The 18162-nt window shown below is 38.8% G+C and overlaps 1 protein-coding gene across 2 annotated transcripts in view; it reads right to left on the bottom strand.

Moving 5' to 3' along the window:
• Window positions 1-18162, bottom strand: part of Nsd2 (nuclear receptor binding SET domain protein 2) — an 84184-nt gene that overhangs the window by 28387 nt on the left and 37635 nt on the right. For both annotated transcript variants that reach the window (XM_059275694.1, XM_059275695.1), the window contains exons 7-10: window positions 11688-11832; window positions 7258-7376; window positions 3741-3822; window positions 2547-2671 (exon numbers count right to left, since the gene is read on the bottom strand). In XM_059275694.1, the coding sequence (XP_059131677.1) occupies window positions 2547-2671; window positions 3741-3822; window positions 7258-7376; window positions 11688-11832 (471 nt within the window). The remainder of the gene's footprint in view (window positions 1-2546; window positions 2672-3740; window positions 3823-7257; window positions 7377-11687; window positions 11833-18162) is intronic.

Genomic DNA, 18162 nt, shown 5'->3' with positions numbered 1-18162 from the left:
AAGGGAACAAAAAATGAAGTTACAAAACACTTAAATCACATCAATTCCTTCACAGGCCTTTGTCATGCAAGTGTGCAATTTTAATCTCTTCATTGGGTGATGTAATATCATGTAATTAATAATTATTCCAATATAAATTTATCACACACATTTTTAAAGAACTTAAACTACAACATGACCTAAAATGTCTTGAAATACCAACCCTACATAATCCTCTTTCAATCAAGTGTGTGAAGGGAGGGAAATATAAACATGCAAAACATGACTGTCCTAAAGTGAAGAGGCAGTCAGATCTCCAAACATAATTTTCACATCAGTACCAGACTCAACAGTCTCCACAGCCTTTCATAACACTAATGCTTTGTTCATGTATTAGCAGGCACTCAGCACTGTAGACCTGAAAACATTCACTGTGAGGATCAGTAATGCTGATGCATACTGGACAAATCTACTTGTTCATCTAAAGTTTTTAAATTAATAGTGCAACTCTATAAAATAAGCTATAAAGAATATTCACATAAGCCACATAAGTAGTCCAATAGAGAAGGCCTAGAATTTAAATTATTTTATATAAGGAATATGATGTATAATGTGAGATTTATGTTATCACCTTCAAAATGTAAGAAGCGATTTGAATTTAATGCATTGCCTACATAATATAAATGTACTTAAATCATCTATCAACCTCTGATGTTGCAACTAAGTCTTGTTACAAAACGCTTCTTCGTCTTAGTCCTTCCAGGTTCAGATCACTGAGCCAGAGATGGCAGCAGCTGCTGTTCTCTGTTCCACCCTCACCGTCTTCACCTTCAGTACCCAATACTGATGATCAAGAATGACAGACACAAGTTCAGTAATTCAATATTTCTCTCTCTCTCTCTCTCTCCTTTCTGACAACAGCATATGTAAAAGATCAACTGGATAACTAGACCAAAATATGAAGCAAGAAAAAAATCATTTAAAATTTTTATAAGGCTGTAATGTAACATAGTGGTAGAACACTTGCCTGGATTCACAAATGCCTGGGTTCCAACCCCACCACTTAAAAAAAAAATCATAAATGAAAATTCTAACTTACATGCCTAAATGAAAGGGTTTCTAGAACAGAAACCTTCCATTTTTAATGTGATTATCTGGAACTTTAAACCATCTTTATTTAATTTTCTAGACTGCTACTCTAAATGTTGACAAGAGAGGAAAATGGAAAATAATTTGTATAACACTAGCCTTTTTTGTATTAGTAACATTTTAGATAGAAGCTCAGCAACAAATTGAACATACACATTTATATGAAATGCTTAGTTTTCTACACATAACAACTATCACCAAGCCCCAGTCTTGTGAATATATGAACAGTTGAGATTATGACTGAGTAGGTCTGTGACTGAGATCCTACTAAAGAAACAGTCTAGGTTTACACCACACTTTCAGGTTCAGAGCAGTGAGCAACAGAATTCTCAAGGGTGTTCCACTGGCCACCCAGGTCCCTGATAATCATGCAATGGAAAGCCCAGCCCTCCACTAATGGGAAGAAACAGCAAAGACACATCCAACCCTACTAGGGACCATAGCAGAGGCCAGGCCAGAAGTGCTGCCTTTGATCCAAAAGGATAAAGGGGCCTGTCTAGTTCCCACCTCACTACCCTTTTCCATGAAGACCAAGGTTATCAACTCCTTAAAAATATTGTGAAAATAAATCTCCAGTCTATAAAAAAAAACAGAATTATAGAGCTCAAAATAACAAGAAATTAAAAATGAAAAGTAAGATCCATAAAGGTAGTCACTAGAATCAAATTAAAACTACCTCGGTACAAAAAAACAAACAAAAAAAAAACAAAAAAAAACAAAAAAACACATCATTCCTGCATTTGGGGCTGTTCCTTGTTTGGGCAATGGCAGACTTGGTAACACCAATACACGCTACACTATTGTGATGGCAGCAACAGCCTGTTATAATACCACCTACTTCTCTGCTATCGTGTTTTTTACAAGTCCAGAAAACACAGGAAATCTTAGTATAGTGACAGTTCTAACTTGCCTCCACACTCACATCTGAGACATGCCAGAACAAAGGACCAGAGACACACAATGCATGAGGACCAAGAAACCTTTGGCTTCCCCACAGGCTTGTGAGCCCCTCCATTCCACCAGTGTGGGTGCACAGTGGCCAGCGTCAGTGTGGCCAACATAGCATGTCCTGGTAGAGCCAGTGAATTTCCTTTCATGTGAGAAAACAGAGTGAGGTTTACAGAACACACCATTTTAAAACAGATTGCAACGATTTTTCTGCAACAAGACTGAAGTATGTATGTACACTTACACATTTACCATGTGCATGTATTTATATTTCAAGTGCTCAGACTAAAATAGGACACTATTCTTTCAATTCTGTGAATTTTAGATGGCTAAGAACACCTGAAACTCACCTATACCTATGGAGAACACCAACATAACTCTTTTAAAATAGAATTTTCACTCACATTGCAACTTGAGCAACTAATGGCCTTCACATGAATGCCATGGTATCACTATCATCATTATTTTACCTCATTTTCAGTTAAGGATGCAGAAGGAGATGAACTTTTGCTAAACCCAAGTGCTGAAGATGCAGTTGCAGAAGCCCGATTTCGCTTCTTCAGTGGTTTGCAAGCATCAGAAAGATTTTTCGTTGCTGCAAAATAAGTTTATTTTATAAAGTTTAAAATCTTAACCTCCTACATCCTTACTGATTTAAATAACCCCTCAAGTAAGTAAAATCCTAAAGATGAATCTTCTGGTGTCCTTAGTTGTCAGTAAGGATTTAACTTTTTATCATAAAAAACTCTTGACTGTATTTAAAAACAAAAGCAGACAACCCAGGGCCAATGCAGCTTCGTCCACACGTGGATCCATAACCCTTGTAGAACTATCTGACGCAAACTCGATTTATAATTTCATGCATAAAAAGCCTAGTGTATACCTCTAAGATAAAAATCTAAATACAACAGTATCACCTTCATATTTAAAAATAGCAATCCTATGTTCAAATTTCCAATCATCCACAAATACTTGTTTAAAAAATAACTGATTTTTAAAAACCTGATCTTGTGCAGAACAAAGAAAACAGTCTTTCCAACCGTAGCTCCTCACTCATCACAGAGCTCCTGTGCTAATCTATCAGACAGATGTCTCAACAGGATAATCCACAAATAGGTCAACGGGTTTGATTTTTCCTTTTTACTGTTCAGCTGTTTTTCACAGAAAATCCTTTAAGCTGATTTCTTTATCATATGAAATAGAAACAACTCATCCTGACTTTTACTCTTGGCTGGTAAGTATGAACCATCAGGGGCCTACATTAGAGTGAAAGAATTTATAGTAACAACTCATCTCATAAAGGAAGAAATGTGAGTATTTCTGGTTTAAATTTCTCTTCTAATAAAATTTCAAAGTGAAAAGCAAAGTCAAGTGAAAAATCAGTAGAAAAGTAACTTCAATATGACTGAATATGACTATTTGCACATTAAATCAATTATTTTTCAATTCCACAAGTTCTTTTTTCCCCACTTGTTTTTTATCCTAGCTTAATTGTTGGTTCTTCTGAGGCATCCCTGGATCCCTGTTACCCAACCCTGTTCTCATTTATCTCTGTCCCTCTCAGGTGCCCACACTAGAGGCTCCCCAAGAACAGGACCAGGCCACCCTGCTCACCCACCCAAGCACCCAGAGTAGCCAGGAAGGAAGGAGCCTGACCACATTACCTGCCTGGCTCTTGAGCGAGGAAGCTGCCTCCATGGCCTTGTAAGAGCTTGTTCTGGCCGTTTTGTCGGTGATTGTCTCTCTCTGTTATTAAAAAAAAAAAAGGGGGGGGGGACAAAGAGAAAGAAAACAAAGGAAAAAATTCTCCAACTGTGAATGAACACAGGTTGCTGAAAATTTACACATTAGAAAATTAATTCTTCCTTTGAAAATGCATTCCTCACACTCAAAAGGACCACAGCTGCCCAAACTGACTTTTTTAATACTATGAACTGATTCTTTTCTTATCTCCTGCTCTAGAAACTGTCAGAAGGGTAGAGTGAGCAGGGCTGTGCCAATACCTGCCATAGTTCTGTTAAGGTCCCTTACATAAGTTATATTTCATATGCTACCCAAACTTCCCACTGAATCCAAAACAGAGTAAAAACTAAGAGAGGAAATCTAGTTTTCTATTCAAGAGACCCAATCAAACTGAAGTCATCCCTCTATGTCAGTTCCAGCATTACTAGAGTAACTCATAATGCTACTACACTAGGGATTTCCAAATTTGAGACAAATTCCATATTTACTTCACAGAGATCAACAATAAAACACCTTCCACAACCAAAGATTTGAGGGAAAGTTTCAAAATGCTGAGCCAGTGGCCACAGGCCTGTAAAATCAAATCTTGTCTGGGCTAGTTAGTGAGTTCAAGACCAGGCTAGCCAGTCAATTTAGTGAGATCATACTTTAAAATGAAAAAGCAGAACTGAGGAGATGGCACTTGCTGATCTTCCAGAGGTCCTAAGTTTGGGTCTCAGCATGCTTTTCTGGCAACTCACAAACATCTGGAACTCGAGCTCCAAGAGATTACACATCCTTTTCTGGCCTCCGTGGAATACAATCACACACACACACACACACACACACACACACACACACACACACACACATATACATAATTAAAAATAAAAATCTTTATTTTTTAAATAAAATTTCGAAATAAAAAAAGGGGCCAGCTAATTGTAGAACATGTGCCTAGCATAACTATGGATTCAATCTCTAGTACTAGTTTAAAAAAAAAAAGAAATGAAAAATCTGGGCATGGTAAGAATCTCTGTTAGTTTGAGGCCATCCTAAGCTACATAGTGAGACCCTGTCCCCAAAAATAAAGGCTTTCTCTGTGAGTTCGAGGCCAGCCCAGTCTACAGAGCGAGATCCAGGACAGGCACCAAAACTACACAGAGAAACCCTGTCTTAAAAACCAGATAGATAGATAGATAGATAGATAGATGCTTAATATCATGAAATATTTTGTGCTAAGATTTTGAAAAATGTAATTCAGTCTAGGTGTGGTGACACGTGCATTTAATCCTAGCATTCAGAAAACCAAGACAGGTGGATCTCTGTGAGTTTGAGGCCAGTCTGGTATATATAGTAAACTCCACGCCAGCCAAGGCTACATTGTGAGACTCTGTCTCAAATAAATAAATAATATAAATAATAAAAACAAAAAAAGAAAAGAAAAATATAGTTCAAATGCCCTCAGCAAGGTATGGTGGCACAAGCCTATAATCCTAGCACTCATGACGGCAGAGGCAGAAGGACTAGGAATTAAAAAAGCCAGCCTAGGTTACAGAGAAAATTCTCAACCAGCTGGGCTACATGAGGTCCTATCTCAAACAACAACCAAAAAAACCAAACCAAAATGAAACAAACAAGAACTATGCTTCAATAGCATAGGAACAGTGTTGTCTAATGGTTACCATGCCACTTCCTGTAGACAGGGACCTTACACAGGTATCAGACCTCAGAACTCATTCACTGACACCTATATCCAGGGTAGATAAAAGTCCACTGACAGTAATCACAAGAATTTTGTTTAGCTTTTGGAATGCTACTGGCTCATCAAATGTAATCAATGCATATTAGGGATTGTATGCAATATGACTTAAGATTTATAAAAACCAGACCAGAGAGACAACGCTACTTTTTGAGACAGAGTCTTACTATGCAGACCAGGCTGGCCTGGAACTAGAGATCTGTCTGCCTCTGCCTTCCAAGTGCTGAGATGAAGGGCAAACACCACTACTTTTAAAACATGTGCTATCTTCTGATCTGTTTAGTAAATTAAAAAATTATGCCTAGCTATTTAATATGAATTATGGTATTTCAAATGTCTGACCACACATATCTAAAGAGCTTCTCTAAGGATGAACTTCCTGGTACCTTCAAACTCTAGTACTGCATAGTAATGCTTCACCACCACATAACCAACGTGATGGCAAATAAATCCAAATAACTAACACATTATGCACCAGCATAATGGTACAGAATCTATTATTTCGTACTAGAAATAGAACCTTGAGATAAATAATATAGGTAGATAGACAAAAATTAGTTACAGATATTTTAGTTACACTTCAGCAATATGTGAGATTTTTCTATTCTTCAAAATTAGAAGAAAAAAAAGAAAGATAATAAAGGCAACTTAGTGAAAGTACCAAGCTTTATTCAAAATCTTAAATATATAACTGTGTCAGAACCCCTGTTAAATATAAATTCAAATACAGTTCAAAGCCTAAACTCAATCTACCAAAGTTAACTAGATATCTCAGACAGTTGGAACAAATGGTGCTAAAAGGTCTACTCTCTCTATGTGTGATCTTCGTATGGCAGACAGAGCAATCCAGTTGCTTTGCACATATTGATCTTGGTCAATTTCACTTCCCTTCAGGTACCAGGCAAGTTGTCCTAACAGATGCTGGCAATACTGAGAGGCTCAAGGCCCTGGGCTGCCTTTTCACCCATACTGTATTTTAAATTTTCCCTCAGTGATACCCACACTGGATTCCCAGTGAATAAACAAGATCATGAATTACTAACAAAATGAGTAAATTCATATAATCCCTTTCCAGTATCTATCACAGATTCCTTAACTTCCTATTGCAATACAAAGTATCTTTAATGGGTTTTCATGTACCTTGTTTACACACTGAATAAATTAATAATCCCTACAGTACTAGCAATGAAACTAAAGGTCAGGTTCATGCTACTTGAGTAATCTAGCACTGAGCTATGCCCTCTTCAACCTAAGAGTAATTTTTTTTTAAAGATTTATTTATTTATTATGTACACAGAAGAGGGTGCCAGATCTCATTACAGATGGTTGTGAGCAACCATGTGGGTACTGGGAATTGAACTCAGGACCTGTGGAAGAGCAGTCGGTGCTCTTAACCTCTGAGCCATCTCTCCAGCCTGAGTAATTTTTAACATATAAAATCAAAACATCATATATTACTCTGGATCTGGATGCTGATTCCTTGAACAGACTAGTACCAATATTTCTGTGCTAATGCTCCTAATTGTTAATGAGCATGTCCTTTCTTCAGTAGCCTTTTCAATGTAGAAAAAAGGCAAGCCTTACTTCTGAATACCACTTTGGCAAGAGCCCAGAAAACCCCACTGCCTATATTTTGATTGAGTCTCAAGAATTCTATAGTATATGTTCTTACAGGCCAGGAAAGGCCAGAACATTACCTTCCGAAGACTGTGCTTATCTGTCCTAAGTCTTTTCCTGGGTGCATCTTCAACATCAACATCTTCTGGAGGGTCATCTGTCCTCTTTGTGTGGTTTCTTTTTTTCCCATTTATATTACCTTGGAATGAAGAATGAGAATTGGAATAAATACACAGGAAAAGGAAAGTCCACAACCTGCTCTGGCATTCATCATGCAAACAGTGACAGGTATTCAGCAACTAGGCTCATGTCCAAGGCCTATGCTTGATCAAATCTCTTCACAAAAAAGAACTAGGGACTCACAAATATTTTACGTAATTATTATCTTGGCATTGTATTTTTAATATACTATAGCATTAAATTTAAATATAACCCAGTTATAAACAGAGTTTTCCTGTCCCAACTGCCTGCTCCCAATTAACCAACACTGAGGCTTATATTAATTACAAATGCTCTGTTGATATCTCAGGCTTATTATTAACTAGCTCTTAAACTTCAATTAATCCATTTCTATTAATCTATGTATTGCCACATGGCTTGTAGCTTTACCTGTCCTCCAGCATGTCTTGCTCTGTCTCTCTTGGAGACTCCTCTGACTCCGCCTTTCTTCCTCCCAGCATTCTGTTTGGCTGTCCTGCCTATACTTCCTGCCTGGCTATCAGCCAACAAGCTCTTTATTAACCAATGAGAGTAACACATATTCACAGTGTACAGAAAGATTATTCCACAATTATTCCACAGCACCCAGTCTTTCTTTCTTTCTTTTTTAAATCCTTTATGGTTAGACATGGTAATTCTAGCACACAAGAAGGCTTAGCACAAGAGGGTTTGAATTCAACACCAGCCTTGGCTAAACAGTAAGACATTTCTCAGAGTAGGGAAAAAGAAAAATGTATTTACTAACATGTAAAGACAAGTAGAATTTAAGTCAACTTCTAAAAAACTACAACTTAGGGGCTGGAAAGATGGTTCGGTGGTATAGAGAACTTGTTGTTACAGTGGAACTGGGTTTGAGTCCCAGAATCCACATAGTGGCTGACAATCATCTGTAATTCCAATACCTTCTTCTGGCCTCCATTTACACACAAATACATACAGGCAAAACACTCAAACATATAAAATGAAACAGATCTAAAAAAAGTTAAATAAGGCTGGGTGGCAGTGGTGGTGCACATCTTTAATGCCAGTACTTGGGAGGCAGAGGCAGGCGAATTTCTGTGAGTTTGAGGTCAGCCTTGCTGTGAAATAATCCTTCTGTACACTGTGTGAATATACGTCAATATGATTGGTTTAATAAACAAGCTGACTAGCCAATAGCTGAACAGGATAAAGTTAGGCCCGGAAAGCCAAACTGAGAATGACGGGATGAGGAAGGGTAGAGTTAGAGGAGTCGCCAGCCAGACGGAGAAAGAGTCAGATACACAAAATGGGATAGAGGTAAAAGCCACAAGCCTTGGAGCAGCACATAGATTAACAGAAATGGGTTACGTTGTAAGAGCTAGTTAGTAACAAGCCTGAGCTACTGGCCAATCATTTATAATTTATATTAAGTCTCCAAATCAGTTATTTGCGAAATGGCTGCCGGTTATTTGGGAGCAGGTGGTTGGGACAGGAAAACTTCCAACTACACAGCCTGGTCTACAGAGCAAGTTCCAGGACAGCCAAGGCTACACAGAGAAGCCCTGTCTGAAAAAAACAAAACAAACAAAAAAGTTAGATAAAAATTAAAAGAACGAGCCGGGCAGTGGTGGCGCACGCCTTTAATCCCAGCACTCGGGAGGCAGAGCCAGGTGGATCTCTGTGAGTTCGAGGCCAGCCTGGGCTACCAAGTGAGTTCCAGGAAAGGCGCAAAGCTACACAGAGAAACCCTGTCTCGAAAAACCAAAAAATAAAAAATAAAAAAAATAAAAAAAAAATTAAAAGAACGACAATTTGCTAATGTGTTCTCTTAAATAACAATTTTTTAAGAAGCAAAATTACATCTACATCTAAAAGTTAAGCACTTCCTGTTATACATTTGTTTGACAGTGCCTTATTTTAAGTGTGGAAATATCACTAATCTATAATAAGGTATCCAAATATCACTGACTTAGAAAGATACAATAGAAGGCAAGAGAATAAATTCTAGAGAGACAACTACTTTGAATATGCCAATGTTTATTTTGGATACAAATTCTTTATTTTCATTTGCATAACTGTTTGTTAGAGTTCTATTTATCAAACTTCGTTTTGTGCATATGTGTATGGTACTGAGAATAGAACCCAGGACTTAAATTATATCCCCAGCCATCTTTTTACTTTTTGAGAAAAAGTCTCACTACATTAGCTAGACATGCCTTGAATCATCCTGCCTCAGCCTCCTAAGTAGCTGGGACTACAAGCCTAGGCCACCAGGCTTCATTATTTACAAAATTTAAGAACAATATCATCCTAAAACTCACTATCTTTTGGGATAGAACACACCAGCATAGACATGTTCACAAAGCCTCAGGAGGAGGCCTATGTGCCATGTCTTGGGTGCCAACAACTGCACAGGGCTGTTCCTCAGGTCTGGGACTCAAATTACTAATGAAGGAATCAAGTACCCTAGGGTAGTATGAACAAGGCCAAGCAAAATCTTTACTAGGATTTAATCTTGACCATACCACTGTAGACTGGCCAGAAGTCTGGGTAGAAAGAGGTCTGTCAGTAGTTTGAGGACAGCAGGAGTTAGTTTGTGCAGCCACTACTGGAGTTATGAACACCACATGGCAAACCCAATCAGATACCTCATATGGTTTGCACTCACAACCCTAAACACTGAGTCCCAGGTACTGACCAGCCGCAGGTTTTCCACTGTGAGGTGATTCTTTGTCTTTCTTTCCCGTAAACACCCAGAACACTGTCTACTTTACCTGGGATGAAACACAGTCCTTCCTAAAGAAATCTGAGTTCCCTACACTAAGTCAGCAGAACACCTGACAATGGGAGATTATACATCTTTATGTTCAGCACCAAGGTGACTTGGAAATCATGGTTCAAGGACATTGAGGAATAGCACTTACCTGACACACAATATTGGGGAAATCATCATTATGTATCTATTGAGTACAACCCCAAATACACTTATCGTTTAGGGTAAGCTAAGCCTGGCTTCAGAAGTACCAGCCTCTTTTAAGTACACAAGCCACTGAAAAGAAATATCACTCAAGATTTAGTATACTAGCACACTATGAGTTTAATTTACATTTTAAATGAAGTTCACAACCTCCAAACATCCTTGCTATTTTTAATTACAGCATCTAAACAAACACCGAGCATGCTGAACAAAATTCAAAATTAATATAATGAACTGATATGGAACTCTAGTGTGGTGGTCTGAATGAGAATAGCCCCCATAGACTCACATATTTGAATGTGAATGCTTGGTCCCCAGTAGGTGGAACAGTTTGGGACTGATTAAGAGGTGTGGCCTTGTTGGAGGGTATGTGTTACTGGGGGTAGGCTTTGAGGTTTCAAAAGCTCACACCATTCCCAGTTAGCTCCCTCTGACTGATAATTGTAGATCAAGACGTAGTTCTGTTATTGCTCTAGCACCATGTCTACCTGCCTTCTGTCATGCTTCCTTCTATGAGGATCATGGAATCACCCTCTGAAATTATAAGCCCCTAATAAACTTTCTTCTATAAGTTGCGTTGGTCATGGTGCTTTGTCATAGCAAAAGAAAAGTAACTCAAGATACCTAGCAAGCCCTAAATCAAGATGAATATCTCCAGGAGGTGCAAAGGGGCTACTAGTGTATGTACTGTCAAAATCTAATACCTGGTAGCTATTCTAAGACTACCTAGGATGCCTTAGCTTTTATGTCTAGCATCTCCAAAACTCAATAATGAACTTTAGGAGTTACAGACTATTTCTGTATTTTTACTTAACACTCAAACACATTACCCTTTATTTAGATTAACAGTTTTTTTGCGGGTTTTTTTTTTTTTTTGGAACTTGTGTGTCTTAAGTGCTTACACATAACAAATCTGACCACCATTAACACATTTTCTCCAAGTCTTCCTCATCTTGCCATAGCCTAAACTGATACTTAATGTAGTATATTTTAAAGTTTTAAACTGAAAGCCTAGAAATGAGACACCTAAGTGAAGGTCAACTAGTCATCTCATTTGCAAGTTCTCAAGCCAACAGGCCAAGAACTAACTGCTCTACACTGGGCCTGACCCATGCTACTAAGCCCAGAGTGCTATAACCACCTACCTTTCCTTCTTTCTTCTCTCCTATACCACCCCGTCAAGTACTACAGTACTAAACAATAAAGTGAGGGTCCTACAGAGCATCAAGAAGAGCTGCATTGGTGATAAGGGATCGCAATAACATGTATTGACCTGATCATGCATACTGTTCATGTGGCCACACTCTATACATCACACCCAAGCAAAAGACATCTGTATAGATCTATGTTTACCTGAGTCTTCTTCAGACTGGGCAGAGGTCATTAGGGAAAACTTTGTATTATATCGTGCTTTCTGTTTTTCATTGAGCATGTTCCATTGGGATCCAAGTAATTCTTCAATCTCCTCTCCTGAGACATCTGGATGTTCAGCTACAACCTATGAACACAGAAAGGAGGGCAATAAGAAGTCTACGCTCATAAAATTCATTTTGATTTATAAAATCAAATAATAGTTCTTTGGAATTGAGTATGTAGCATTTGTTGTTGTTGTTGTTTTGAGACAGGGTTTCTCTGTGTAGCTTTGGAGCCTGTCCTGGAACTCACTCTGTAGACCAGACTGGCCTTGAACTCACAGAGATCTGCCTGACTCTACCTCCCAAGTGCTGGAATTAAAAGTGTGTGCCACCACTGCCTGGCGAATATGTAGCATTTTTTTTTAAATTTTATTTTATTTACCACATTCCAAGAAAGGAAATTTTCCTCCAACAAAGCATATTGTTTTGTTTATATACAACATGTTAGCACACAAGAGTTTTAACTTAGTTGTATCAAAGGCAAAATTTACTTTGAAAGAAAATTACAGACATATGAAGAGCAAACATTTACTACCAAAGACACTGTTTTCCAATGTATTTAGTGTCAACATTTCGGCAATTTTTAAGATTTTCCAAAAACAGAATTACTAATATCTCTGTATAAGAATATTTAAAACAACAGGAAACAAAGACTTTTATACCATATTTTCACAAACTGCTCCAAAGATAGTGTTCATGCTCAGTTGTTTTTCCTTTGCTTTAAAATAAGCTACCAGCAAATCACTCTAAAATGTTTTGTTCCTGAACCAAATATAAATATTCGTATTGGCAAAATGTTTTATAATGAGTCCTTGGCCTCAATGAAAAACATCACAGCTAAGGAGAAGCTAGAGTTTATTTTCAAATTCTGTGATTGGCTTCCAAAATTCCCTTATCAAGTAGAAGTACTGGCAATAACCGACATTGAGGATCAGATTTAGATCTTTGGTATACACATGAAATTGTTGCTGATTTTCCCGTGACTAGCATAAGCCAGTAAGAAACTCAAGGAGCATCAAAGACAACGAAGTCTAGGATGCAATGAAGATGGGCAGGAAGCATAGTACTTTGTCTCGTTTTATAGGAAAAATGAACAGCAGAGATACTTAAACATCCTCTCAGAGATTTGAAATCATAACAAAAAAAAAAGGGGTCAAGCTTCAAAATGACTACTTGATAACCAGTAGCTGGAATATGTCGCTGCGTTTTGGCATTTTACTGTAATTTATGATGTACAGCTACGTGAGGACTCTCAGAACTATCTTGGCACAGCAAACCTCCAGAGTAAGAGAAAAACCCTTTCTCTCTAGAATGCCTGAACTTTGAGTGATACAAGATACAGTGAACATGTATAGTCAAGTATAACTTCAGTATAATTTTTCTTTTTTTGTGTGACATATACAAGTATAGTTTTGTGTGGAGAGTTGTAAATTATTGAACTTAACAAGCCTAAAAGCTTTTTTAATAAAAACTTTTGAATATGAAGCATAGGACTTTATGTCTAGTAAGTGTACTGTCAAAATACCCACAGATTCAATTCATTTCAAAGGGTGAAATTCTTGTAAACATCATGTATAGAAGAATCTATGGACAGTGGACTCAAGACAGCACTAAAATCCAAAGAGTATAACTATGACCCAGGTTTTTATGTTTTTACTGTTTCCAATCCTTCAATTGCTACTGCCTTTCATGTCTTCTGCATTTACTAAAGACAAACTATCAGCGTTTGTATCAGGTGTCTTCCTGCAAGGCCCTGTCAGATAACTTTGTAAATAAGCATTTCCAGCCCTGACACGGTGTGATCTGAGACTAATCCTGAGAGCCACATTCTTATTAAAAGTTCAATACTAAATGCTTAGAGGGCTGGAGAGAATGGCTCAATGGTTAAGAGCAATGACTGCTCTTCCAGAGGATCCAGGTTCAATTCCCAGAACCCACATGGCAGCTTGTAACTGTAACTCCAATTCCAAGGGACCCAACAACCATGACAAAACAAAAGTGTACATAAAATAAAAATAGATAAAAAATAAAAATAAAAATAAATGCTTAGAACTCAGGGGGTTAATATCTAACAATAACCGAAAAATGAGCCAAATTCTAAATATTTCCATACATCTTAAGAGGCAAACCTGAAATTCTGCTACAGTTTAAAAAATACCACTCATCTGCCGGGCGGTGGTGGCGCACGCCTTTAATCCCAGCACTCGGGAGGCAGAGGCAGGCGGATCTCTGTGAGTTCGAGGCCAGCCTGGGCTACCGAGTGAGTTCCAGGAAAAGGCGCAAAGCTACACAGAGAAACCCTGTCTCAAAAAAACAAAACAAACAAACAAAAAAATCCCATTCATGACAAAAAGGCAACTGTACTTACTATCCCAGCACATGAATGATAAGTGATAGCAACACAGGGATGTACTCTGATTTCTGAAGTCTAACCATGGCAAAGTCTAAAAACTAGATGACAGTGATGAGATCCTAAACAGCTAAGCAGTTACAAATATTAAAACATATTTTCTTGCAGAGGACCCAAGTTCAATTCCCAGCACCCACACGAGGCAGCTTACAACTGCCTGTAATTCCATCTCTAATGATCTGGTGCCTTTCTAACCTGAGGGCACAGGCACATATACTTTTACACATACATACAAATTTTAAAACCAAATAGAAGCATCAACAAAAACAAAACAAACAAACAAAAAACTAGCCTTAACTGGGCATGGTGGTGCATGCCTTTAATCCCAGATTCCAGCACTGAGGCAAAGCCAGGTAGATCTCTGTGCATTCAAGGCCAGAGTTGACTACATAGAGAGTTCTAGGACAGACAGGACTACACAGAGAAAGGGGATGAACAACATGGAACTGTGAACATTGTCATCCTTTTCTGAACAGCATCTGAACTCAACATAATGGCCCTGGTGGCCTCACAGTCACAGCTCAAGGCTTGAGTGGAGTGGGACTGATGAGTATGTAAGTGAACTCTGTGCATCTTCACCTTGGTCTACATTGTTCTCATCATGATGCCTAGCTAGGCTTTCAGTTACAATTCTTAGCACTACAAAGGTTAACTGAAATTAACCTGGGTCCCAGAAAGAAAAAAGAGTGGAAGAGGTCTCTGGGCAGTAGTCTAGATTCTCAAGCACCTACTTTTCTGTTAGATACCAAAGAAAAAGCCTAGAGCAATCTGGAATATGACTAGCTAGAGTTCCTATTTGGAACAGACCTGCCCAACTTACAAAGGATAAGAGCATACAGCTCCTCACCAATTATGTTCCAGCCAAGGTGTCAAATACTGGTGGGATCCACTTGGAGCTTATCATTATACCCTCCCCACAGCATGGAAATTAACCATATACTACTAAGTACTTTGTACCATAAAAAATCCAATGGTTAACCATGGTTCCCTACTAAGTGTTAACACATCTCTGGGCATACTTGGAACCTGGGTAGAGGCACACACCTTCTCAGCTGACCACTTATTCTTTTTGGATGAACACAGGTAGATACTGAGGTGTAAGTAAACAGTGCATATACCGTATTCTTCAGACTTTACAGAAGCAACAGGATCTACACAGCAGCTTGCTTTCTTCTTCAACATCTAATAAATTCACTTTGATATATAATATGCTATAGGAACAGATCACAACTATCACTGACAATTTTTTAGAGTTGAATATTGTTGTGCCTTCCTTTGGTGTGATGCAAGGGTGAAATTATTTTAGAGTAAATACTTAGGGATGAAATTATAGAACAGAAACAAAGCACATCAGGTATTGCCAAAGTTCTCTCTAAAACAGATATAATAAATTAGTCCCCACAAGCACTAAACAAGAATTGCTATCTTAAGCCAGGTGCATGGTAGTGGCACACGCCTTTAATCCCAGCACTCAGTAGGCAAAGCCAGGCGGATCTCTGTGAGTTCAAGGCCAGCCTGGTCTACAGAATGAGATCCAGGACAGGCACCAAAAACTACACGGAGAAACCCTGTCTCAAAAAAAAAAAAAATTGCTATCTTGTTCCTCTTCTCAAGCCCCAAGTAGCCAACTCCAAGTTCACTGTTGCTCAGCTGATGACTATGAAATAACATGCCATCATGAATTCAGTTTGTAAGTCCCTGTCTATGTGTGGGGTTGAGCAACACCTATCTTAGTGTATTTATCAGTCAACTGAGGCTCATTTGTAAATTGATGTTTTGTCCCTTCAGATTGTCTGATGACAAATCTTGTCATTTCAGTTGTGTTTGGTGTTCTTCACACATTAAAAAACAAAAACAAACAACAACAACAACAAAAACTCCATTTTAAAAAAAAACCACTTCCTTTACAATTTGTAGTCAGTTTGGCTTATTTCAGATATCCTTTCCTTGAGGGTTCAGCAGTTAAGAGTACTGGCTGCTCTTCTAGAGGACCTCGTTCAATTCCCAGTACCCACATGGTGGCTGAGAAATGACTGTGACTCCAATTCCAGGGGATGTGATGCCCTTTTCTGGACTCTGAGGGCAGCAGGGACAGAAGTGGTGCACAGACACATAAATAAATGTTTTAAAAAGAAAAGTAATCCTTTCCTCTCCTGAGATGGCAAACTCCTCTTCCAGATAGACCAAGGCTTTTTGTTTGTCCGTTAACTGATTTTTTAAGTGTTCTGTCCGTATATATGTCTGTGCACCATGTGCATACCTGTTGTCCAGAGGTCAGAAAAGTCTCAGAACACCTGGAACTGGAGTTACAGATGGTTGTGTGTGGTAGGAATTGAACAAAGATCCTCTGAAAGAGCAGCTAGTGCTCTTAATCACTGAGCCATCTCTCCAGCTTCTGTATATTTTTTTACAGACAAGGCTTCACTATGAAGGCCAAGCAAGCCTCGAACTCCGAGATTGCCTGACTCTGCTGGGATTAAAGAGGTGTGCCACCACATTCAGTTTTTGACTGAGCTTTAAAACCACCCATGATTACTAGGCATAGTATGTACACATTTAATCCCAACATTCTGGAAGCAGAAGCAAGGAGATCTCTGTGACTTCTAGGCCAGGCAGAACAACAGTTGGGATCTTGTACCTAAATAATAAATGATTTTGTGTGTACACACACACACACACACACACACACACACATATGCCTATTAGAGTCCAGATGCATTGGATCCCTGGAGGTAGAGTTACAAACAGTTGTGAGCCAATTGACATGGGTGGTAGAACTCTAACCCTCTCCAAGAGTAGTATGGACTCTCAACCACTGATCCACCTCTCCAGCTCCAACAGATTTTCTAATACTAAACAAACCTTCCATTACCAAGGAAAAAACTACTGGTTACTTTTTGTCTTTTTTTTGGGGGGGGGGGGTTGCGATTCTCCCTACGTAGCTCAGGCTAGCCTCAAACCCAATCCTCCTGCCTCAGTCTCCAAATAGTGCTGAAATTACAGCTATGTATCATCATGCCCAACATGGTTTACTGGTTCTGGTTCTTCTTCCCGACACTAGTCCACCATTTTTTTCTGGGAAGACTTCTAAGCTACCATGTAGGGATAAAAATAACATGTCCCGTGATTTCCTTATAACCATTCAGTTATCCAACTCCTCAAATTCCTCATAATCCTGCTCTAGGCCATGCTGCCTGCCACAAAACAGGAGCTGGTTAAACACCCATGAATAATACTTGGGCAGGAGATACTATTTTTATTTTCCTTTTGGTTTTTGAAGGTAGGGTTTCTCTGTGTAGCCCTGGCTGTCTTGCAACTCACTTTGTAGACCAGGTTGGCCTCAAACTCAGAGATCCACCTGCCTCTGCTCCCAAGTTCTGGGAATAAAAGCGTGTGCCACCACACCCGGCAAATGTTTCATTTCTTTTCCTTCTTCTTTCCTCCCTCTTTCTCTCTCTGATTTTTTTGAGACAGGATTTCTCTGTATAGTTTGGAATTCGTTCTGTAGACCAGGCTGGGCTCACATTCAGAGATTCACCTGTCTTTGTCTTCCAAGTGCTGAGACTAAAGGCGTGCGCCACCACTGCCCTGCTCTTTTATTTTTAAATTACACTTAGGTATTTATTGTATATGTGTGCCATGTTGCATGTATAGAGGTCAGAGGACAACCTGATGGAGATGGTTCTCTCCTTCTACCATGTGAGTCCCAGGGATCAAACTAGAGTCATCAGGCTTGGTGAAAAGTACCTAAACACACCATACCATCTCACTAATCCAGATAGTATTTCTCTGTTTTTTTTCAATAGATATTTATTTTTATTTTATATGTATCAGTGTTTGCCTACATGTATGTATGTGTAGCACATATGTGCTTGGTACGCATGGAAGCCAAAAGGAGAATGGTGGATCTAGTTCCAGGTAGTTGTTAGCCACTCTGTAGGTGCTGGGAACTGAATCCAGGGCCTCTACAAAAGAAGTTAAACTGAGCAATCTCTCTAGCCCC

The sequence above is a fragment of the Peromyscus eremicus genome, chromosome 10, assembly GCF_949786415.1.
Source record: "Peromyscus eremicus chromosome 10, PerEre_H2_v1, whole genome shotgun sequence".
Lineage (NCBI taxonomy): Eukaryota > Metazoa > Chordata > Mammalia > Rodentia > Cricetidae > Peromyscus > Peromyscus eremicus.
Note: the sequence above shows the minus strand (reverse complement) of the source record. Positions and strands in the feature narration are given on the sequence as shown.